This window comes from Myotis nattereri (assembly GCF_964212035.1).
Source record: "Myotis nattereri genome assembly, chromosome: 17".
In the NCBI taxonomy this organism is placed as follows: Eukaryota; Metazoa; Chordata; class Mammalia; order Chiroptera; family Vespertilionidae; genus Myotis; species Myotis nattereri.
This window is the reverse complement of record NC_138092.1, coordinates 1814318-1837415: the sequence shown is the minus strand read 5'-3', so window position 1 is coordinate 1837415 and position 23098 is coordinate 1814318. Positions and strand designations below refer to the sequence as shown.

Below are 23098 nucleotides of genomic sequence, written 5' to 3'. Positions count from 1 at the left end.
TGACATTTCTACACATCACACCTGACTCCCACTCAGGAGCTTGTCAAAGGGGAAGGAGGAGAAAGCAGACAGCAGCGGGGGTGGGGGCGTCCCTGGGCTCAGGGAGGAGGTGACAGCCAGTGTGGCGAGGGCCTGCTACCACGAGGACACGGGCAACGCGGGGACACATGCAGCAGTATACGCAGCCTCCGTGTCCACGGGAGGAACAGTGCGTACACATGGGGCTCCGGGGAACAAGGGAAGACCCACACTGGAGGCGAGACCTCAGACTCAGACAAGCCTGAGCCTGGCGCAACGACGCCATTTCTTAGCTGTGTCAACTGTCACGAAGTGTCTGCTGTAAGCCTCGGTTTCCCCATCCCAAATGGAGACACCGGTAGATGACAGGTTGTTGCCAAGACGGAAAGAGAGCACGGCGCCGGGCTGGTGTTTGGAAATGCGGGGCACTGGTCCATCACCGCTCTCGGGGCCAAAGCACCCCACTCTCGGAGTCTGTTATTACCGCCTCCGCAATGAGTTCCAGGGCTCAGAGTTCCACTCTTAAGCTAACTTCCAGGGAGATGAAAATCGGCGCTCTAGCTGTGCAGCCTGGAGGGGTCGGCCGCAGTGCTATGCGTGTCTCCAGCTCTCTTCCTTCCAGGGCCTCAGCAACATCAAAGATTAGACGGTGCTGGATTAAAACCAACTTCCGTGGCGCACAGAGCGGGCGCGTGAGTGGTCCAGGCAGTGTGCTGGTTTGGACTAATTAGTTATAATAGAATCTGGGAGTCAAGTGGGGGAAATTTTAATATTGTCTGGATATTAGAAGCAATAAAAATGTACTGACACATGAAACTGTACAGTACGGACAAAGCAAATTATAAAACGGACTCGCGACCACACAGCGAGGCAGCAGGAGGCGTTCGTCAGCCAGGTGCCATCCTCAGCCTCAGCTCAGAACCTACTAGGAAACATGGCAGGTGGTAACCATGGCAGCTGGTGCCCAGGTGCCCTGACTTCTGTGCAGCAAGCCGTCTACCAGGCTGGTGTGCTGACAGCCTATCCAGAGCACAGTGGGCCCCACCCTGCTCCATCCTGCACTTCCCCAGCGCCTCTCACAGCCTGAGGTCGCATTGCTGGGTCTCCTGCCAGGGGCCGCTCCGGAACCGCCTGCTCCCAGGACTGGCCTGGAGGAGTGAACAAAATGCCACAGGGATTCGATGCACAACAAATATCACAGAAGCGAAGTCCTAAAGGTGTCACAGAACCCCAAGGAACATTCTTTGGGCCTTGACCTTAATTCTGTTCCAGAATTCCCCCTGCAGTAGACTCCACTCCTTACTGCTCAATTCCTATTAAGTGTTGAAATTGTTGGGCAGATTAAAGGATTCCGTTGGAGCTTTGGTGCTTAAACTTTGCGGAGAGAACTTCCCCGTCTCTGTAACTATTACCGGGACAGATTAGAAATAATTTGGAACTGAATTGGATTTGCCATTTGGTAAGCTTTTCTTATCTGCCAGGGCTAATAGCAGACACTTTGCTCCTTATAATAGCCCAGGAGGAAGACCTATTATCTGCATTTTACAGATTAAAACTGAGGGTCAGATAGGCGAGAAAGCTTGCTCGCTGCTCTATGAACACGGCCAGAATCGATACAGGATGTTTTGTCTCCCATAAGTCTGGAAACTTAGAAATAGCGCCAGCTTTGGACTCAGACGTATCTGGGCCTGAGTGTTAACTTCTACTTGGTAACGCGGTGACCTTGGGCGCGTTATTTAATCTTCCTGAGCGGCGGGTAATTCCCACCTGAACAACGGGACGCTGCCGTCATGAGCGCAGCAACTGGACACACCGTTGAAAGCACTAACCTCGCTGGTGTGGACCCCAAGCCCCTCCGGCCTCGGCACGCTCCCCCTCGCCGTCCTGTGCGCAAGCGTCAATGAGCAAATGCGCTGTCCCCTCCCAGCCGATGGGAGCCTTCATTCTGCCACCGGACGGGCTCACGGAAAGTTTCCATTTGTAACACAGCATAACAAAACGGGCCATTTGTTGTAACACAGTTTTTTTAACTACATTTGCTCTTTAGGTTTCTTAGCAGAGCCTTCCAGTCGGCCCGTTGATAAATGCAATTGTTGAAATGAAACATACGTGAACATACATGAACATCCCAGGGCTCCAGTGTAAAGGCTGAAATGACAGGAGTATTCAACAGACCGAAGCCATCACCTGAGGGCTGTCACCGCCAGGCCGGGCCGAATGAGCACACACCGCTTGGCCTCCCTGATGCCCAGACTCTTCGGATTAGAGTCCGTGGACGGGGAGGGTGTCGCTGAGCTGTGGGGAGCATCTGATCTGGGAAGATCTACTTCAGGCTGAGCAGGAACCAGCCCGTGGCCTTGAGGACATTCCTGGGAACTCAGGGATAAAGCACAGGATGACAGCAGAGGTGGGAGTGGGGGGCGGGTGGAGATGCGGGGAAGGAGCGCTGGCTCTGTTCACGCCACCTGGAAGGCCTGGCAGGCAAGACAGCCTTGAGCGTGTCCCTGAGTCTGGGGACATGCTGGGAGTTGGAGGAACAGAGGGAGGACCTTGGTCGGTCGCAGGGACTGCAGCCCAGCTGAAGGGCAGGGGACGGGGTGTGGCTCAGGGAGGCAGCCTGCGTGGCTGCCCCCAGGGACAGTCACTCTGCACCTCTCCGAACAGTGGGAGTGTAGGTGGTGGGCTGAGGAGGATCCCTTCCGGTTCTCAGTCGGTGAGTTTTATTGGAAACAAACAGGGCACGTCGTCGATGCCTTTTCTGCAGCCATCATGGAGACGCTGGTTGTTTTCCTTTCTGGTCTGTTGGTACTGAGAACTGCATGTGTTGTGTTGCTAATGTTAAAACCAGTCTTGCAGTCCCCAGGTAACCCCACTTGGTCCACATTCTACATGTTGTGGAACGGGACATGCCCGGAGCCTGTGCCCAGGTCCTTGTGGCTCCACACCCTCTCCATCGGCTTTGGTACCAGGGCAACGCTGACCCTACAGAACACTTAGGAGTATTCACTCTCTTTCAAGTTTCCTGAAAGAAGAGTTTACATAAAACCCACGTTATTCCTCCCTTAAATGCTTCATAAAATGCATGACTGAAACCATCGGGCTGGGAATGTTCTCTATGGGGAGGTTTTAACAAGAGTCCCATTTCCTTAACGGCTACAAGGCTATTCCGACTGTTTCTGTGAGCAAGCCCACCAGCCTTGCGCAGGCCGCTGCACGTCACAGTGGGGACGCGAGGCCTGGAGGCTGTGCTGCGGGGCCTGGCTGAGGGGAAGGTCATTTCTAACCTGCGTCCACATCACACAATCTGTTCAGTCCTCCGACTCGCCACACAGCGCGCAGAACGACTCCTTGGGACCATGGACAGACAGCGGGTGCCCGCTGGACAGGGACACGTCTTCCCGGAACCTGAGGACACACTCCCTTCTCACTTCCTGAGGGCCTCCCTCAAAGCTGCTTCCACTGACTCACTTGTTTCCATGACTACGCCATTCCTGGGGACAGCTTTACAGGTTGAGCACATTTCCAATGAAATCATCTTTCCTGCTTTGGGGAGATGTGTGAGGTAACAAGCTGGGCAGTGCCAGGAGGCCAGGCGATAGGGGCCCCCGCAGCAGCACCCCAAGCCTGGCCCACAGCGCCACGTGCCCCTCAGGAGTCCCACAGAACCGCAGCAGATGCGCCCTGACACCGGGGGGCCCTGCATCGTTTCAGTTTCGAGCTCCCCATCACCTTCCCCACAACAGACCACCGACTAACGCAGTTGCTCCCACACACCCCTCCCCACTGCCTTTGGGGGCACGGGGCCTGTCACCTGGGACATCCTGCTCCGAGTCTGGATATGGGTCCCATCCTACTTAGGGTCCAGGTTAGAAGGGACCCGGATTCTACCCCGGATCTGTCACCGCTAACTAACTCCATGAACCAGGGTGAGGCCCAGACCTTCCCCAAATCCCAGTGTCCCCGCTTCCCTGACGAGATATTTCAAACGCTGAGAACACCTCTGAGCAGACAGCACTGGGCAGCGCACAGCCCGCCACGGCCGCTCCGTTCCTCCGGGGCCTGGGCAAGAAGCCAACACGCAGAAGGCTCAGCGGGCCTGGCGGACAGAGGAATGACCGGGAGGGACCGAGAGAACCTATAAACCGCCACGGTTGGTGGGGCCAAACCGAGGACTGGAAAGCAGGATCAAGAGGCTTGCCCTGGCCAGTGTGCTCAGTGGTTAGAGTGTCAGCCTGCTCACCACAGGGTCTCAGGGTCAATTCCAAGTCAAGGGAATGTACCTGGGTTGCAAGTTCGATCCACAGCCCCGGTCAGGGTGCGTTCAGGAGACAACCAATCCATGTGTCTCTCTCACACAATGCTTCTCTCCCTCCCTCCCTTCCGCTCTCTCTGAAAATGATGGAAAAAATATCCTTGGGAGAGGATTAGCAGAGAGGGAGGGGGAGAGAGAGAGAGAGAGAGAGAGAGCGAGCGAGCGAGGTGCTTTGGGCTCAATGCACAAAACTCAGGAGGGCGGTGGAGGGAAGGCATGTCACAGTGCGACGGGCAGGGACTGGAGGGACTGAGCGTGTCGCATCTCTCGGAGCCAGCGCCCTCCCTGGAGGAGAAGACCACCCTCAGAGTCATCGTGAGAATTAGAAGAACAATTTCCGTACAAGTGCCAGACAACAAGGATGCACTCAGTAAACAGTAATGGTATTTAAATAATTATATTTAAATACACGTGCAAGCAAGCACCACATTTATAATCATTATAAAACACGCAACTCCAACTGAAGAAAAATTCATGCACCACCTCCATCATCCAACCAGCAGGAAGGGCGAGGCCCGGATTTTTAAATCTGACTCTGCGACCCAAAACCTGTGCTCCAGTTCAGACGCAGGAGCTCTGTGGACATGACCCCCTCTGCTTGCCGGAGGCCCCCACGCACCCCAACCTCGCACTGCACCCGCCTGCTACCGCACGTGCCTCTGGCTGCCTGACTGTCTGGAAACCAATGAGGGGAAGGAGGTGCCAAAGAAATAAGAAAAGTTTATGGGATCAACATCTGAACTGGGAATAATAATGCAACCAATGCGTTTTTCAAATGAAGAAAGAGGCAGGAAACAGCCTACGCCACTCAGGGACCGCCTTGGTTGAACCCCCGCATTCCCAGATTTCATGGACGCGAGTCAGTAACACCACGGTTGGAGCACGCTGGCCCAGGGAGCCTGCTTCCCACGCCGGCGAGAGGAGCACCCAAGAAACCACATTCCACAAACACACCACTGCTGCCACACCCACGCAGCCTTCCCTTTTGGAGAAACACCCAGAACCTTGCCTCCGGAAAGGCTCGGCAGGAGCCGAGCGCCAACCCTGTGGCCAGAGGCATGTGTGTGGGGCCAACTTACCTTCGTGTGGCTCGGGTCCCCAGGCTTGCTGCCCTCGGGCGGGTTCGCGCCCTTGCTCTCCACACGTGGCCTCACTACTTGGCGGAAGGGGCTGCACAGGGGGAAGCCGCTCACGCTGATCCCATCTGAAAGGTGAGGATGGAGTGAAGTGAGAGGGCAGCTGGATGGAGGGAGGAGCTCTCGCTCAGACATAAACAGTAAGAGGGGAGAGCCAGCCTCTGCCGGCCCAGCCTGCGCTTCCTGCACTCTGGTGACGCCCCGGAACGAGCACCCACACCCGCAGCAGGAAAAGCTGCGTGGAGACACACAGCCCAGCACCAAGTTCCCCAGAGGGGCCTGCAGGTTCCAGAAGAGACCTGGACCCAGGGGCCGAGGATGTGAGCAGGGCCTCTGACGTAGTCGCAGGACCAGGTGGGGAAAACCCTGGCGTGGAGTGTCCCCCAAGGAGGCAGGACACTGACGTTGAGTCCCGGAATGTCTGGGTGGGACCCCAAAGGATGACACACTAAGTGAAGGGCAGACTGGAAACAGCGCAGCCTCACAGGGACCACGGCCAGGCTCTGAGTCCTGTTGTTCCTGCTCCTGGATCCAGGCACTTCCACCAAAACTCTTCCCCTGGTTCCCCCTCCTCCCAGTGTCTTTGTCTCTGGTCACAGGCATCCTCTTCCGTAACACTCCCCTGCACCGTGTGACCGCGGGACCCGCTCCCTGCCTGCAGTCCAGACCCAGGAGCACAAGCTGCTGCCAGGGACGTGGGTGGAGATCAGACCCTGGAGGCCTGACTCCCAGCCTCTCCACCATCCGGCTGAATGGCCTCGGCCAAGTCCCTTTTCGTCTTTGAGCCTGAAGTGCCTCATCCCTAAAGCAGGAGCAGCTATAACACACGGACCGTGGGGTTGTCTGGAAGCATGAATGAGTCACTGCATATAAAGTACGTATCTCAGCGCCCGGCACCGGCAAGCATCCAACAGAAACCGCTACAATTACTACAGCAATGCGTGTGTGTCCCCGACTCCTCACTGACTACAAACTGCATGAAGGCAGAACCCTCGTCACGCCCACTGCCGGACCTCCCACAGCAGCTGGCACGGGCTCACGCAGATCACAAGCCCTCAGTGACTGGCAAGCAAACGAATGAATGAGACAAAACCCATAACTAACCTAGTCTCTCAGGTTCGACTTGACCACATCACTTCCTTAGCACACGGGGAAGGCTGGGAGAGGCTGGCTGGGAGGCCAAGGTCAGTTTCCCGAGAGCAAGAGAGACATCTAGCCTCTGAAGGTACAATCCACTGCCTTACCGAGGGTCGGGCCTCTGTACCTGCTGCTCCCTGAGGTTAAATGGGGTCATGAGGATGGGGCCTAAGCCCACACGGCTGGTGCCCTTACAACAGACACCAGAGCGCTCTCTCTGCCACATGAGGACATGGTGGGGTCAGGTAGGCATCTGCAGGCCAGGAGAAGGCCCCTCACCGGAACCCAGCCATGCCAGCCCCTGCTCTCAGACACCCACCCTTCAGAGCCGTGAGAAATAAATTTCCGTTGTACAGCCACACTGTCGGTGGTCTTTTGTTATGGCAGAGCTAACTAATACACCCACAATGCCGCCACATGAATGTCTGAATGCACGCTTCATAATTTGACATAATTAATCCATGGGATCTTATCTGTAATCAGAGATTCCCAAATATAAAGTCCCATGTTCTCTAGACTCCGAGGCCTCAGAAAAATCACCAGACTCTGAGGAGAGCTTGATCATCCCCTAATTAGATCACAGCAGGTGAACTTGAAAAATGCAGTTCCCTCACTCCACCAACTCAGGGTGCCCTCCTGGCCCCTGAGCACCGCACAATGAAGGGTGTGAACGAGGAACTGTAACTGAGAAGCCCTTTGCTGCTCTCAGATAAACGGGGACTCACTCGGGTAATGAGGCGCCCAGGAGTCTCAAGCAGCTTGAGTTAGTGAGTGACAAGCAAGGGCGGCGGCGCAGCTCGGGGACCGCGGAGCTTATGGGAACGGGAAGCTCACCGTCGCTGAGGTCTTGGAGAAGGTTCTCCTGGCACGAGAAGTCCAGCTTCACCTGGATGTTGACAGTGAGCGTGGCCACCTGGCCGGGCTGCAGGGGAAACTGGGCCAGGGCTTCTTCCAGCTTCCAGCTCAGGAAGTCGCCGTACAGCTTTTCTGCAATGACAACAACAGTGCGATGGTGATAACGTGACTGAGGCAACAGGAGGCTCGCTGATCCCCCGGGGAGTTCTGATGCATTCTCAGAAAGCCCAGAAAAACGCAAACCATTTCAAATGTTATAGATCAAAGTACCAAGAAAGTGCCAGTTCTGGGTGCTGGGAGGCCATCACGTGGTGTGTGAGTGAGGCACGAAGAGGAGTGAGGCGCCAAGCTTGAAGCCAAGTCACCTTTGCAACCACTGAGCAGCTTCCTGTGGTTTTCCACAAGGAGTGTGCATGGCACAGGCTCCTAAATGCACACACGTGCTAACGGCTCACTGTCAGAGTCCACCCTCCAGGGCACACATGGAGATGCCCTGTGCCTCGGGCCTGCTGAGGTCAGTGGCCCACGGAGAGCCTGTCGGAGGGATGCATGGGCTCCAGGGGCTGGACCCACTCAGGAAACCCTGGCTGCAGGTGACAGGTGGGTCCCAGGCAAAACTCTTCTGAATCTGCAAACGCCCCTGCATTCATGCGCTCCAGAATGCTTCCTGAGGGTCTACGATAGAAAGGCGGGTACAGGGCGCGTCCTCTGCTCCATTAGCCTCCCGCGTATGCTCTTCACACATGACTAGAACGCCACTCTCACGAGAGCATCAGACAGAGGGAGAAGCTTTCAGACGCTCTGCACACGGCACGGAACAGCGTGTCTTCTGGGAATAGAGAAACTGCTCAGGGCAAACCTGCCGGGAGCACCCACCTTTGGAGGTGAGGACTTTGGAGGTGACTTCCAGCTTCTCCAAGGGCTCCACTCCGATGTTCTCCAACTTGATGACAAGCTGCTGCGTCTCCCCGTTGTAAAGCTGGACGGACACTTGCGTGGATATTTCGTCACCAGAGGCAGGTTGCAAGGAGTGCGCAGATCTAGGATAATGGTAGTAACAATGATGCATCATAAAAAGAAAGAAGGCACTCGAGCAGCCGCCGCCGGCCGGACGGGCACCGCTCCCGCCACCTCTGCTCGGTCCGCGCCGCGCGCCCTTTTCCGGCATGTCGGCGGCTGTAGCTTGCGTAGATTACTTCGCAGCCGACGTGCTCATGGCCATCTCCTCGGGCGCCGTGGTGCACCGCGGGCGGCCGGGCCCCGAGGGCGCGGGCCCCGCCGCCGGCCTGGATGTGCGCGCGCCGCGCCGCGAGGCCGCCCCGCCCGGGCCCCCGGGGCCGCCAACGCCGCCCTCCCGGGCTGCCCCCGGCTCGGGCCCTGGAGCTGCCGCCGCGCCCCACCTGCTGGCTGCCAGTATCCTGGCCGACCTGCGAGGCGGGTCCACGGCGGCCCCGGGGGGCGCCTCGCCCGCCTCCTCCTCCTCCTCGGCCGCTTCGTCCCCGTCCTCCGGCCGCGCCCCCGGCGCCGCGCCCGCCGCCGCCAAGAGCCACCGCTGTCCCTTCCCGGGCTGCGCCAAAGCGTACTACAAGTCCTCGCACCTCAAATCGCACCTGCGAACGCACACAGGTGAGCGCCCCTTTGCCTGCGACTGGCCGGGCTGTGACAAGAAGTTTGCGCGCTCCGACGAGCTGGCCCGCCACCACCGGACGCACACAGGGGAGAAGCGCTTCCCCTGCCCGCTCTGCTCCAAACGCTTCACCCGCAGCGACCACCTTACCAAGCACGCACGCCGCCACCCTGGCTTCCGCCCAGAACTGCTCCGACGCCCAGGCGCCCGCAGTACCTCACCCAGCGACTCCCTGCCCTGCAGCCTGGCTGGCAGCCCCGCACCCAGCCCAGCACCCAGCCCAGCCCCTGCCGGCCTGTAGGGCCCATCCAGCCCACCCGGATCTCACCCCGCCCAGAGCACCAGCAACATGCCTGTTGTCCAGGCACCCTTCCAGCGTTCCCCTGAGGGCCCTGAGGCCTCTGATCCCCTCAAGAAAGCAAGGAGGGGGCCTGAGACTAGACTGGGCTCAGCTGGACCTTTTGGATATGCCCCCCCGTGCGTGGCTGGGGCCCGTGTTTGTAAATAGCCACGACCTATAATTCTTCCCATCTGCTAAACTGGGACCCCAGGTGGGTGGCTGGCAGGTGCTCCTCTCTCCCCTTTGCCACTTCCCTGCTTTAGGGGGGGGATATGTGTGTGGAGGGGGTCAGGAAAGGTACCCCCTGCCCAGTGCTTGGAATCAGCCCCAGGCCCCTCTCTAGATTGGGAAGAAGTGAGCAAAGAGCCATAGAGGATCCAGGGGTGACCGAGGGCCCACCCGCCTGGGGCTCCTCACCCCGTGGAAAGCCATTGGAGATGTTCAGGGAAATGGGGTGCGGCCCAGCCGTCCCCCACTCGGGTATTCGATCTCAGGTGTTAACAGGTTCTGCCCCACTGCCCACGGGAGGCAGGTGGGCAGGGGGAGGGGGAGGGTAACCATAGGGTCCGGGTTTTGCTTCTGAGATGGGGGAGGGTGGGAGAGGAGCAGGGTTCTTCCAAAGAGCATTTGCCTCACTTTGGGGGGATGTGGATATGGGGATGGAGTGAATGCTGGCTTATTTATTTTCTTGTCTCTGCTGGCTGGGGTGCTGCCTGCCCCCCTGGGTGGGTGTGGTGTGTTAGTGTAAGTGAGAAGCTGGTGCCGCAGCTACTCCCTGCTCCCAACGTTGGCCTTCCACAGCATCACGTGACAATCATTCCCTCCCTTTTAGGGACCAGACAGCCACTGGGCTAAATGCACCCCTCCCCACCCTGCCGGTGGAGGTGGGAGCCCTGGCTCCATCCTGCCCCTTGCTGCATGTCCCCCCGGGCTGCCAGGCCTGGACCAGTGATTGAGTTGCCGCCCACAAGGATAGGAGGCAGGAGGACTGGCCCAGAACCCCCTAGGAAGAGCTGGGTTTGTGTGTGTGTTTTTGGACCGGGTAGAATATTTTTTCAGGCACCAATCTCTTTTTTGATCAGGGCCACTGTGGGTGGTCTGTCGTCCTCAGGAGAAGGAGGTGAGGGGAGTGTCGTTGTGACCTAAACTTAGGGTGGAGAGGGGTGGATGCCATGTCCTCTGGCACAGCCGGTTAGATTTCATTTTGGACCAAGGGACTGAGGATCCAGCCCCCCTGCTCTGGCGTGGGAAGGGACCCAGGCTCCCTGCCCCCAGACCCTAAAAGGGCTTGTCTGCCCCCCCTCCTACCCCCCATTGGCTGCAGGAGGTTTGTGGCATCTGCATTTGTTCCAGAGCCTTCCTCGTGGCCTGACTGGGGGCTGGGGTGTTGGATGGCACTGTTGTGGACCTGGACCCTCAGCCTGGCAGGATCCAGGGCTGGGTGCCTCAGGTCCTGTTGGAGCTGGGCTGGGGAGGGGAGGGTCTGCCCGCAGGTTCAGCCCAGGGGCAGATCCTTGCAGAGTTGGCCCATCTGCCCTCAGTCCTTCTCTCCCAGAGGGGAATGCCCTTGTCCTTGAGGGCAGAGGGGTGTGTGTCCCATTCACCTTTGTGTCTGTGTGGATGTCCCCTAGATGTCCCAGGCCTGGCCGTGCCTGTCCACAGTGGGCTTCGGGGCCCGGGAAGCTGAGAACTCTAATGTCTGGGCTCTGTTCAGGGGCCTGAAGAGACCCATGCCCCCCTCCTCCAATGGGCCAGTGGTAGCTGTGGCCTTTCACGGGGGGCTGGGGGGGTAGGGGGTCGCATCCCTAGGGACTCGTGCTTTCTCTGGTGGCACCCCTCTCCCTTGCCCTGCCTGCCCTTATCCTTGTATTTAATTAAATAAGCCCTTTTTTAAACCCAAAAAAAAAAAATAAAAATAAAAATAAAAAGAAAGAAGAAAAGAAAACCAATGCATTTTAGAAGTATTCATATCACCGCACATAGAATTTCAGAACTAGGGACAGGGAATCTGGGCTTGAAACAGGGAACGCAGTGCCCCGCCACCAGGAACAGGAGGGTGAATGGCCACAGAGGACCGGGCAGATCCGAGTGTGTTTATACGCACCACAGAGAGCTTCACCCACTGTCTGGTCCAAGGCACAGAAAAGAGTGTTTAGGCAATGCCGGTCTCACACCTGCGCTGTGCAGGGAGAAGCCGACACTTAAGCAAGTTGGGCTCACGGACCAGTCATGCCCGGCCCAGGGCCTCTGGTTCCAGCCCAGACAGAGAATTGCTTTTGATGTCAACAGCAGAACTCTTTGCCTAACCCAAGAGCATGAAAACTTTCTTCTGAAAGTTTTACACCTTCAGCTCTTACAATGAGTGCCAGGATCCCTTCTGAGTTCACTCAGGCGATGCTCCTCCTGCCTCTGGTCTCAGGCTGCTCCCTCAGCAAGAAAACCCTCCTGTCCGCCCATTCACCTGCTAACTCCTCCTTCACCTCTCCCATCGCAGGCATGTACGCCACCTGGAAGGACTCCGGCAGTCCCTGTGACCCCCAGCCCTGTCAGCATCCTAAGGACAGCGCCCTGGGACTGCTGCTCCCTGTCCACCTCCCCACGGCACTGGAACTGCCTGGGCAAGGACAGGACTGGTGTCAGGCCTGCACCCAGCGTCCCGCACAGTGCCCACGGCATGTGTGAGGGAGCTTTTAGGACATTTCAGAAAATACCAAGACACATTTTACAAAAACAGCCAAAAGAGTCAGCATGCTTTGTAAGAGCAAAAATGGAGACAATCCCAAGTTCCAAGAGTAAGGACATGAATGGTGATGGGATTCTGAGATACTTTTTATGATGAGCTTTCTGACGTCATTAAAGTAAATGTGTTTAGCTTATGTTATATGCTTATGCAAAAAGTAATCTATCCCACTACCTATACTGTAATTAATAGGTACAGGGGTTGACAAAAGTGGGTTTGCAGTAAGAGTACACAAAATGCCAAGTGTATTCTTATGTTACTATTAATTACTATATTGTTTATTTGTATTATGTCTTTTTGTTGTTGTTCATCTCACCCAGGATATTTTTCCATTGATTTCAGAGAGAGTAGAAGAGAGAAGGACAGACAGAGAGAAACATGGATGTGAGAGAAACACATCGACTGGTTGTCTCCTGCACACGCCCCGACCAGGGTCAGGGAGGAGCCTGCAACCGAGGTACGTGCGTGCCCTTGACCGGAATCGAACCCAGGACCCTTTGGTCCACAGGCCAATGCTCTATCCACTGAGCCAAACTGGCTAGGGCTTATGAGCATTATTACTGCTGTGATCTTGCGTCCTTACTTATGGATTTATCTTTTAGGTAATTTAACCTACTTGGGCCCACCCCTCACGATATTTCACAAAAGCTGTGGCTGCAGAGGCTAAGTGCACACTGTGTCTGCTCTGGGTAAGAAACCCTCTGCCTCTCCACTCGCTGTCACAGAGCCCATCGTTCCCTCTGTCCCGACACAGCCCCTGCCCACACTCTAGTCACAAAGTTGGAGCCTAACTCAGGCTCCTGGTGCCCGAGAGGCGTACACTGAGCGATGCACACTGAGCCATCTGCCTCAGTGCCACGTGTAGTCGGGAGGCCGGTACCTGCTCTGTGGCATCTACCTGGGCAGAGACGTGCTGATCTGCAGTCTGGGCAGAGCAGGAATGACTTCAACTGTGGAGCCGTTGTTCTTTATTCCTGGGAGGTTGTCCAGCAAACAGTCGCTGAAGACGCCAAAGACGGTGGTGTGGTAACCTGGGAGACAAGGGGAGGGGCTTCCACCCGGCCAGCTTCCAGTCTCAGGCCCGAGGGCCGAGCTGAGGTTCAGGCCCGTCACCTGCCAGTCCCACCCACAGGCCCCGCGGCTTCCCCCTGGAGGTGGAGCTAATGCAGCACCGATGCCACCTTACCAGGCTGCCTGAGCCCCAGCGAACATGTGCCTGTGTGGTCTCTGTAAACTGGGATCTCTGCACAGCTTAATTTCGTCTCGTCCCTTTCCTGATGTGCTTTTTAAGTGTGGCTGTCTATAACGTGAGAGTGAGAGCCAGCACTCCTTTCCAGGACATCACGTGACTTAAGTCTTTGAAAAAATGATTCAAAGTCTAAGCTCCAGAGCCAATTATTGTCATCATCACTGCCACGTGAGACAGCAAACCTGCTGCTTGTGGACAGGAACCACAACCTAAGATTAACAAAATTTCCACGACAAAAAAAACTCCCTCAGTTACATAAGCACTTGAAATTGTTCAAGCTTTAAAATGGCTTTTGAGCCCGGCCAGCGTGGCTCAGTGGTTGAGCATCGACCTATGAACCAGGAGGTCACGGTTCAATTCCCAGTCAGGGCACATGTCTGGGTTGTGGGCTCCATCCCCACTAGGGGGCGTGCAGGAGGCGGCCAATCAATGATTCTCTCTCGTCATTTATGCCTCTATCTCTCCCTCTCTGAAATCAATAAAAATTTATTTAAAAATAAAAAATGAAATAAATAAAATGGCTTTGAAATTTTGAGGTTCCCTAGGTAACAAAGGAAGCAATGCCCGGGGGTTGGGACTAGGATGCTGCTGACCGGTGACAGGTCTCCGTGAGTCAGGGCAACAGCGCAGCTGGCCGTCCTACCCACCTGAATCGGAGAGAAACCCCCTTACCGTTCACGGAAATCGTCCCCGTCGTCTGGGGGACCCCGACGAGCGTCACTGGGTAAAGACCAGACTCGGCCGGGAGGGAAAGTGCCGCAGGAAGAGACTCGAACTCCACTCCACTCGTGAGGAGCCCCTGGAACAAGGGGCAGGCGACATGAATAAGCGCAGCCCAGACCCACAACCCCGCACTCAGCTCGAGCAGCCGGGGTGCGGCCACTCACGGGCTCTCACAGCACGCCAGAGGCCAGAGGCCGTGGAGGCGGGCGAAAGTGCGTTCACATGGGACAGCAGGAATGGAAGCAGCCTGTGTGCCTGAACACATCCCTCCTGATACCAGCCCGGCGCTATTTTCTATCTTCACCTGGTTTTGTTGTTTTACCAAATGGGAATGTAAACACAAAAGAAAAAACATGAAGCGTGGACATACATCGTCCAGCATCTATGAATCATCAGCTCATTTCCGAACTGACAGTGAACGAGACCGAATCCCTGGCCTCAAGGAGCTGCCCTACGACTGGAAACGATGCGGGATGTCAGCTCTGGATGGCCCAACATTGTAACAGACATGCACAGTGCAAGAAGGCAAGAAAAGGAAATGAAAGGCACACAGACAGTTATTCTCACACACACACACACACACACACACACACACACACACTGTGGCCACAGAAAACCCTACGGAATCTAAGCGGAAAAACTAATAAGTGCATTTAGCAGAGCGACCAAGGCGTCGTTTTTAAAAAGGGAAGGTACTGCTACAATAACCTAGCAAGAACGTGTTGATGCTGTGAGCCCGAGTTCTCACGCTGGAAGAGGGACGCAGGTGTGGAATGGAGGAAGGCGAGAGAGGACTTATGGAGACAGATTAGAGCTGGAGGTACCCCTGTGAAGTCGGGATTTATGAAATTTGTGTTTGTGCTGTGCATATGGGCATGAGTCTATGTACACATATGCAGGGGCATGCATGTAGGCACATATGGGCATACTTGGGTGTGTGTACATGCTTATAGGTGCATGTGAGTGTGTGTGTCTGTGTGTACATGTGTGTCGATACATATGGACATGCATGTCCACATGGGTACATATAGAACTTCGTGTCTAACGTACATGCATGCACAATTCTCCTACCTCTGTCTACAGAAAGCACCCAAGAGACACTCTAGTGGCAGTGAGCACCCCTGAGCCCAGCTTTTGAGCAGAAGTGAGAAATGATCCAACTATGTAAAGAACAGATGTCACGGGCAGGAGTAGAAACAGAAACCAATTAGATGGCTATTGCCTCTAGGTGAAATATAGCCGCATTTTGTTTCTTTTTAAAATAGCTAACGCAAATATAGCCAGCTGTTAGCATTTTCTAAATGTGGATGGTGGATATGTGAATGTTTATTATTCCCTGTAACATGTCATATGTTTGAGATATTTCATGACTTAATTTTTTAAAACCTGACCATGACTGGGGGGCTACCTCCTGGTGTCATTATTTTTTTTTAAGAGAAAGTAGAATGGAGGGAGACAGAGAGAAATGCGAATGGGAGAGAGACACATTGATTGGTTACCTCCCACACACGCCCTGACCTGGGCCGGGGATTAAACCTGCGACCCAGCTACGTGCCCCTGACAGGGAGACCCTGAGACCCTGTGGTGCACCAGCCGACACTCTAACTGCTGAGCCACACCAGCCAAGGCTCCTAGTGGTCATTTTTATTTTAGTTTTTGTTCTTACCGATTTTTTATGAAAAGCTACTTTTTTAAAGATAAAAACAGTATAAGAAAAAGCAGGAGGCAGATGATACTTTGATCACTTTGGGGAGGATCCTCTAAACAACTATCATTCCCTGTTTGGCCAAGAGACAGTCCCTGGAGAGGCCTAGTCACAAGCCGAGCAGGAGGCCAGCACATTCCTGTACCACAGGGGGCAGCACCCTCCAAGGCCCGCCTCTGAACAGCCTCAGCACTGTCAGCTCAATATGCAGCCGACGCTCTAAGAACTCACACAGATTTCAGAAAACTATGTCATGTGCTGAAGGCCTAAGCATCACCGTAAATGATGCCCCGCCCCCCTGGGAACTCTGACTCACCTGGTGCTCTCAGCCGAGCCGTCGTCATCCCTGCCTGACTGCACAGGGGTCCTGCGGCCCCTCATGCACCCCCACACCACAGCACTGACCACATCACCGCAGGGATCGGGCCCCGGTGCCCCGCCCAAGGCCTGGCCATGGCATGGCTCTCAGCCAGACACCTGCACGAAGCACCTGCCCTCCCCTGAATGTGATCGGAAAACTCCGAGCGTCTCCACCCTCCTCTGCAGGCCTCCCTGTGAGCGTGCACACAGGGGACTTGCACAGTGGACTCTGCCCTGGAATCACTGGGATCAGCCCGACAGCCAGGATAAAGCCCCTCCCACAATGGAGTCAGGTGAGCACTTCCGACAGACACCGCTCCCTGGTGAGCTTGAACGCCCTGCGCACAGGACCAGCACCCGGGTCTCGAGGCTGAGAAAAAGCCCAGGAGAGTGATGAGAACGTCACCCTCTCCCTCAGCCTTGGTCACCTCATCATCAGGCAGCAGCAACGTGACCTGTGATCGTCGCACACAAACCTCAAGATGATTTCAAATCTGATTTCCAAGCAACTAGACATGATGTGAGTCCCAATCAGAGGGGTCTCTGTCCACTGATTCAAACACCGACCGAGTACCAGGCACTAGAGACTCGGGAAAGATAAGGTGTGATCTCCACTTACAAGCTGACCAGCCCTGACAAAGCAAATAAAAAAACCTGGCACAGCTTAGGATGTGTGCCTCAAGTCTTAGGTAAAAAACACATCTTCATAGCAAGGTGGTGGGCAGCCCCAAAGGGTCGAATGAGTGGTGATACATACCATGTTCTCAACTCGAAGTTCAAAGGGCATGGGGTTGTACACCATCAGCTGGACTTCGCACACGTCTCCCTGCACCCACTGGAAATCTAGAAACACACACACAGGGTCCATGTGTTAGCTGGGACTCTGTGTATTTCACATGGTTTCCTCTGGCAAGTCCTTTCTCCGGCGAAGCAGCGGGCATAAATATCGTCATGAGGTAGCCAAGGCAAAGCTGGTTTCCCCACAGGCTTTCTCGGAACCAGAGCAGGTCCTACCGCCACTTGGGTGCCACATGACAGGTATTTCTCGCCATCAGCAGAGACTGATTCTCGCCATCAAGCCAAATGCAGCCTCACAAAACCGAATCAGTCCCGATAGCACCAAGCTGGGCGCGGAGCCGCCAGCCGCACAGCTTCCCGGGCCCCGAGGCCAGTGAAGTGACATATTAGCTTGCTCCCCTCTCGCTCCCCTCCGTAACACAGTGGCTTCTCCTCCTGACCACTCCCAGGGCCGCTGCAGGTCACCACCGGTGGGAGGCAGAGTTCTGAGATGACGCCCAGCCTGGGGCAGGTGCCCTGGGAGAGCCTCTCCCGAGTGCGCATATGAGGAGGAGGCTCTGCTCTGTAACAAAGGTAAAGGGATTCTGCAGACTGACTAAGGTCTCCAATCGGTCGACTTGGGGTTAATCAAAAGGGAGAGTACCCTGGGTGGGCCTGGTTTAATCAGGTGAATCCTGAAAGAAAAGACTCAAAGCCAGAGAAGGCCTATGGGAGGCCATGTGGCAAAGCCCCAAGAGCAGCCTGGAGGAGCTGAGAGCGGCCTGGCTGACAGCTGGCAAGAGAAGAGGGGTGTCAATTATACAACTCCCCCAATCATACAAGAAGACTCGTTCATGGAGACTGGAATTGTGGCCTAAAGATACGTGATTCTTCAAACCTCTAGGCAGGTCCTAGCTGATGAGTATATTACCAAAGAGAAAGAAGCCACAGAATGTAAATTACATTTTCCTACCCATGGGTGTTCAACCAATAATATGCATTCTGGCTGCAGCTTCTGTTACATCTCAGAAAAAATCTTGCCTCACCCACTGAATGCATCCTCAGTCCAGGTGAGCAGGTGCTTCTCGCTGTGATGGGGAGCCAGGTGCTAAAGGAGATGCCCTGGCTGTGACCACTGACCTGGCTGGGGCCTGAGCTCAGCCACATCCGAGCTCTACCCAGGCAGGCGATTTTAGATTTGCCGTCTTGTTTTCTGTCTGTAAACTGGGACCAGGATGCCTGTAGCGCCTGCAGTTATGAGGATCACTGCAATGCAGCACAGAGGATTATTTTCATAAAATGAAACCTCGACAATTTCTTAAGCCGGGAGAGGAAAAAAGAGGGGCAGGGCCGGCCCCGGGGCTGACCCTGCAGCCGCACAGCCCCAGGCGCCAAGGGCCCGCCTCTGTCCGTATCCCCACCCAACCATGAATGGAGTCAGCCGTTCATCCCCAGTGGCTCGGAAGCCACGCCAGGCCTTGGAAATCACTCCGCTTACTGCCCTCTGCAGTTCACATGAGTCTCCGCTAACAGAGGCCCTCTGGCCTCTACAACTCCCACAAACATCCCCTTTCGTGAAACAGATTTTTAAAAGTCAGATCTATGACAACTGCCCGACGGAGGCAGTGAACTGATAAGCCGAGAGGAGAGACTGCTCTGTACAGATGCCTGCACACGCGTGAAGCTCGAAAGCCAGGAGGACGGTCCTACCGATCTTCTTGCTCCGTTCCTCCCCACGGCTGTGGGCAATGATGGGCGAGTAGATGAAGGGGCTCTTGGCGGACACGTTCTGACCCAGCAAGCTCTTCATTTTCTGTGGCCGGAGGCTGGCAGGGAGGTTCAGCAGTTTCACATGCCTACAGTTTCAAATGGAACAGAAATACGTCACCTGCCTTGTCAGCTTGGTTTCAGCGGAAATACCACCCAGCAGACTGTGTCGGCAGAACAGTGCATCCCACAGCAAACAAACTGAGGAGAAGAAATTGCTCCGAGGCGGCAGGACAGCGCGAATGCTGCACACGGTGGCCCGGACCCTCCCAGGACGGGGCGGTGACCCTGCAGTCGGAGGCCCGGTTGAAACCTGAACTGCACTGCGCAGCACCGTGTGCCGGTGGCAGGCCGGCCCCAGACTTGGGCCCCGTGTCTATGAAGTGCGGTGAGCCCTCAGACTGCTGGGAGGACTCGAGCTGCCCCACTCAGGTTCCCTCTTCTCCCTGCTCTCTCCTTCCTGCCGAGCACCCACACAGCAAACAGAAGGGCAGCCCCGATCGCTCAGCCCCGATCGCTCAGCCCCAGGGCCCACACGTGAAGGTCAGCAGCACTGTTGCTTCAGTTAAGGGAATGACTGGGTCTCCATCGGCCTGGCTGTACCTTACGCTGCTTTCCCAGCTGGGACGGGTGCTCAGCAATGCTCACGCTCCCACCAGCCAGCCTGCGTGTACCGCAGGTTTACTAATCCATGGAGCCTGCGCACATCCGGGCCCTGCAACCACTTCCGTGCACTCCCTCGTTACACACCACACCTGCCCCGTCGGTTCCAGTCAAGGGCTCGTACCCCGGTCACAGGCTCAACCCCCGGCCCTGGTCAGGATGCTTTTGGGAAGCAACCAGTTGACGTGTCTCTCTCCCATGGATGTTTCTCTCTCTTTCTCTCTCTCTCTCTCTCCTAACCCCCTCCCTTTCACTCGCAAAAAAAAAAAAAAAAAATCAATGAAAAAAATATTCTTTGGTAAGGATTAAAAAACTAATAATAAAATATGCAAAGGAATTCGGAGGGCGTGGTCAGCCAGACAAGGAAAGGAAAGCAGCGGGCAGCCATGGCATTCACTCACAACCAGAATTGAGCACCCATGTCTTCTTATGAAACGCATCCTAGGGAAAAACAGTCACGAGGCACTGACTTCATGCAGCAAGAGTCGCTGCAGAACTAATACTGTATGTTTGTTCTTCGAAGATGCCACCAACCAAGAAAGCAGAATCCCAGGGACAAGACGTCCAAGACAGGGAGTATTTTTAGAGACTTTAGGGGCTGTTAACATTTTAAAACCTGACGCGCAGCATGCTGTTGCTAACTGGGGCCGTGAAAGCAATGGCGGAACACTAACCAGGAAAGTGATACAAACTGGCAGAGAGGGGCGCCCGCCCGGGAAAGAACTCACCTCTCTCCCTTGCTTTTCACTCCACCGACCTAACTCACAGCAGAAACACACCTGAGACCCAGTGGAGAGCTCTGCAGACGGGCATGACGAAAACTCACCATCTCTGCCCACATTGGGACAGTGTGGAGGGCACCCACCCCTCTAAGCCCACATGGCTGAGACAGCCAGAGAGGGCATGAACCCCAGCCAGGCTGGTGATGGGACCACCCCCTCAGACTCCTGAATGCTGCTGTGCACATCTCACTATCTTCAAACACCCCAGAGGGAGGTGATGGGCTGGGTGATACTCAGCGGGACGGAAGGGCTGGGCCACGGAGGACCCTGGTGGGGCCGTGGGAGCCTCCTCCTAACACTGGGAGGCTGGCTTTGCCCCGTTTCAGACAACAAGGAAAACCACCCTGACTAGCGTGGCCTCCGGGCCCCTTTTTGAATAAAGGTCTGTAATCCTTCCTCAAACAGTATAATTAACTTAAGAGTTTACATTTTAAAAGCACCAAAGCCACTCAAAGCAACTCGAAGCTCATTCTGACTGGAGGGTTTTGATCCTCATCAATAAAAACGGCCTCATTAACTGCAGAGCTCTCACCGGGCTGAAGGAGTTCAATGTTGGTGCATAAAAAACAACCACCATCAGCCATCCCTCCCCCAACCCCAGGCCAACGACAGGCCCACTGGCTTTCTGTCAATGGCATCTCCACTCCGCTCATTTCTCCTTCAGTAATCCGTGGCTGGCAGTGTGCACACAACCCACATGACCGTCTGGGCAGTAACAGTCGGGCTGGCTTTTATGTACATGCTCATGTGTGGAGGGTCCTGCAGGGATAAAACAAGGTGCTTATACTTCAGTTGGGCCGTCTTGGCTTGAACCCGGGGAGGAGTGACTGGTCTGGGTGTGGCAGCCCCTGGCACAGGCCCCTGGGCAGCCCAGAAACCCGGGCTCTGAACATGCTGGCCATCCTCTCATCCCCGGGACACCCCTTACATTTGCTAGGACTGCTGATGAGGTCCGACGAGACAATAGACAGCCAGCGACAAATGGAGACTCATCCAAAGGCCTTGTTCACGACCAGGGCTGAGGATGGGCCCAGCGTGACACACACCTCCCGCACTCGCCAGCCGCCCTACCTGACGATGGGCAGCTTGGTGAGGGGCACAGGCGGCAGGCTGAGGCCGTCCGGGAGGGTGATGAGCTCCATCGTCCCAGGGCACTTGGACGTGTAGCTCTCCAGGCTCTGTGTCACGTCTTTCTTTTCTGAAGAGAAAATAGAAATAAAACAAAGGTGAGACCAAAGTCAATGTGGGAAGCTTTTACTTTATTTAAGCAAAAGTAAACTTTTCAACCCAAACCCTGACAGTTCAATGAGCCCCATCTTCTGACAGCGATAAAGGGGCAGCGACCACAAGAGACCAAAAGAAAGTGGGAGCTTTGTTCGATGTATTTAGACGGCCACTGGCAGCGGCTCCGTTCAGGGCCTGTGGGTAACGGGAAACTAAGTTTCTGTCTTCTAGATGCATTTCCCAGGAAAGTCAGCCGGCGGACAGGACGCAGACCGGCATGTTTATTCCTGAGCCAACACTTGTCCAGCAGTCCCCAGGTCCAAGCCAAATGCCAGGCCCACCCCAGGAGTCTGCGTCCGTCCACATAACGATATTCGAGAGAGAAAGTTCAGGTCTACATTTCTGATGCCGAAAGGGAGCCTTGTGAGACGACCATTTTCCCACCCAGCCCACCCTGTCCCTAGGAGGGAGGAAGAGAACACGGTGACCATCATGGCGTTTGCTTGTGTCTGCGACGTGCTCCCCTACCTGCTCGCAGACTGTAAGTGCGACCCCCACGAACGCACTTTCCAGCCTAAAACACATGGCAGCCCTGACTGGTTTGGCTCAGTGGATAGAGCGTCGGCCTGCAGACTGAAGGGTCCCGGGTTCAATTCCAGTCAAGGGCATGTACCTTGGTTGCGGGCACATCCCCAGTAGGGGGTGTGCAGGAGGCAGCTGATCGATGTTTCTCTCTATCCCTCTCCCTTCCTCTCTGTAAAAATCAATAAAATATATTTCACAAAAAACAACACATGGCAACCCAGGCAGGTAGGCCTCGCTGCGTCCGTGTCGCAGAGGAAAAGGCAGAGCCAAGTGACGTCAGATGGCTTGTCAAAGATCATGTGTCTGTGGTCTTGGCACTATGCTGTTTAGAAAAATCAAGGAAGTTGGGGGGCGAGGGGGGAGTTCGGGGCTCACTCCTCGGCCATTGTTTCCTCTGTCGTTGCAGACAGACCTGGAGAGAAGAGTAGCAGGGCGCCCAGGGGAGGCCCACGGCAAGGCAGTCGGACCTGGTCCGCTGAAGGCTTGTCCTCCCTGGCTGCTGTGCGCACCGTGGGGAAGCCACCCAACCTTCTGAGCCTGTCTCCCGTGTCAACAGTGACCAAGGACAAATGCGATGAGGTATCAGAAACTGGCTGGTAGACGGGAGCACGGAGCCCCGGGAAATGAGGGTGACTTCCGGCCTCTTCTGTTTGACGATTGCCCCAATAAGTGAAAACGCAGAAGACAACACAGATCGCTGGAAACATGATACTCAGCCAGTTAAACATCTTACGTAGCAAGAAAAACCAACTCTGCTTTTCTTCACTCTGCAAAAACACCCCGGCAGCTCCTCGGCCCAGCTACGAGGCTCGGAGCGGTCACCTGCCACCGCTACGCTGATGAGCGACCTGCCAGGCCAGCAGGGTGGACACGCCCTCCCCGGACCAGCCCCTCAGCAGAACGCGGACGGGCTGCAACACGGCGAGCCACGCTGACGCCTCCGTGGCACTGCCTGCACCTGTGACTCACTTGGTTTACACAGCGACACCTCTGGGGCCCTGATCAGCAGCCATTCAAGCACAGCGGGAGATTAAATATTTCCCTCGTTCTCTTCAAGTACATCAACATGATCTACCACAATGAAAGGCAATTATTTCA

General features: G+C 55.5%; 2 protein-coding genes across 2 annotated transcripts in view; one reads left to right on the top strand and one right to left on the bottom strand.

The window, feature by feature from the left end:
• Window positions 1-23098, bottom strand: part of TRAPPC9 (trafficking protein particle complex subunit 9) — a 167114-nt gene that overhangs the window by 102637 nt on the left and 41379 nt on the right. Inside the window, exons 10-17 of the mRNA XM_081111710.1 lie at window positions 21263-21389; window positions 18690-18835; window positions 16960-17045; window positions 14087-14213; window positions 13064-13196; window positions 8335-8498; window positions 7438-7590; window positions 5410-5534 (exon numbers count right to left, since the gene is read on the bottom strand). Of these exons, the coding sequence (XP_080967836.1) occupies window positions 5410-5534; window positions 7438-7590; window positions 8335-8498; window positions 13064-13196; window positions 14087-14213; window positions 16960-17045; window positions 18690-18835; window positions 21263-21389 (1061 nt within the window). The remainder of the gene's footprint in view (window positions 1-5409; window positions 5535-7437; window positions 7591-8334; window positions 8499-13063; window positions 13197-14086; window positions 14214-16959; window positions 17046-18689; window positions 18836-21262; window positions 21390-23098) is intronic.
• On the top strand, window positions 8625-9954 carry LOC308533156 (Krueppel-like factor 16; the record flags this gene model as incomplete). Its single annotated transcript, XM_081110981.1, has 1 exon — window positions 8625-9954. The coding sequence occupies one exon, from the start codon at window positions 8625-8627 to the stop codon at window positions 9384-9386; it is 762 nt and encodes a 253-aa protein (XP_080967107.1). The 3' UTR covers window positions 9387-9954.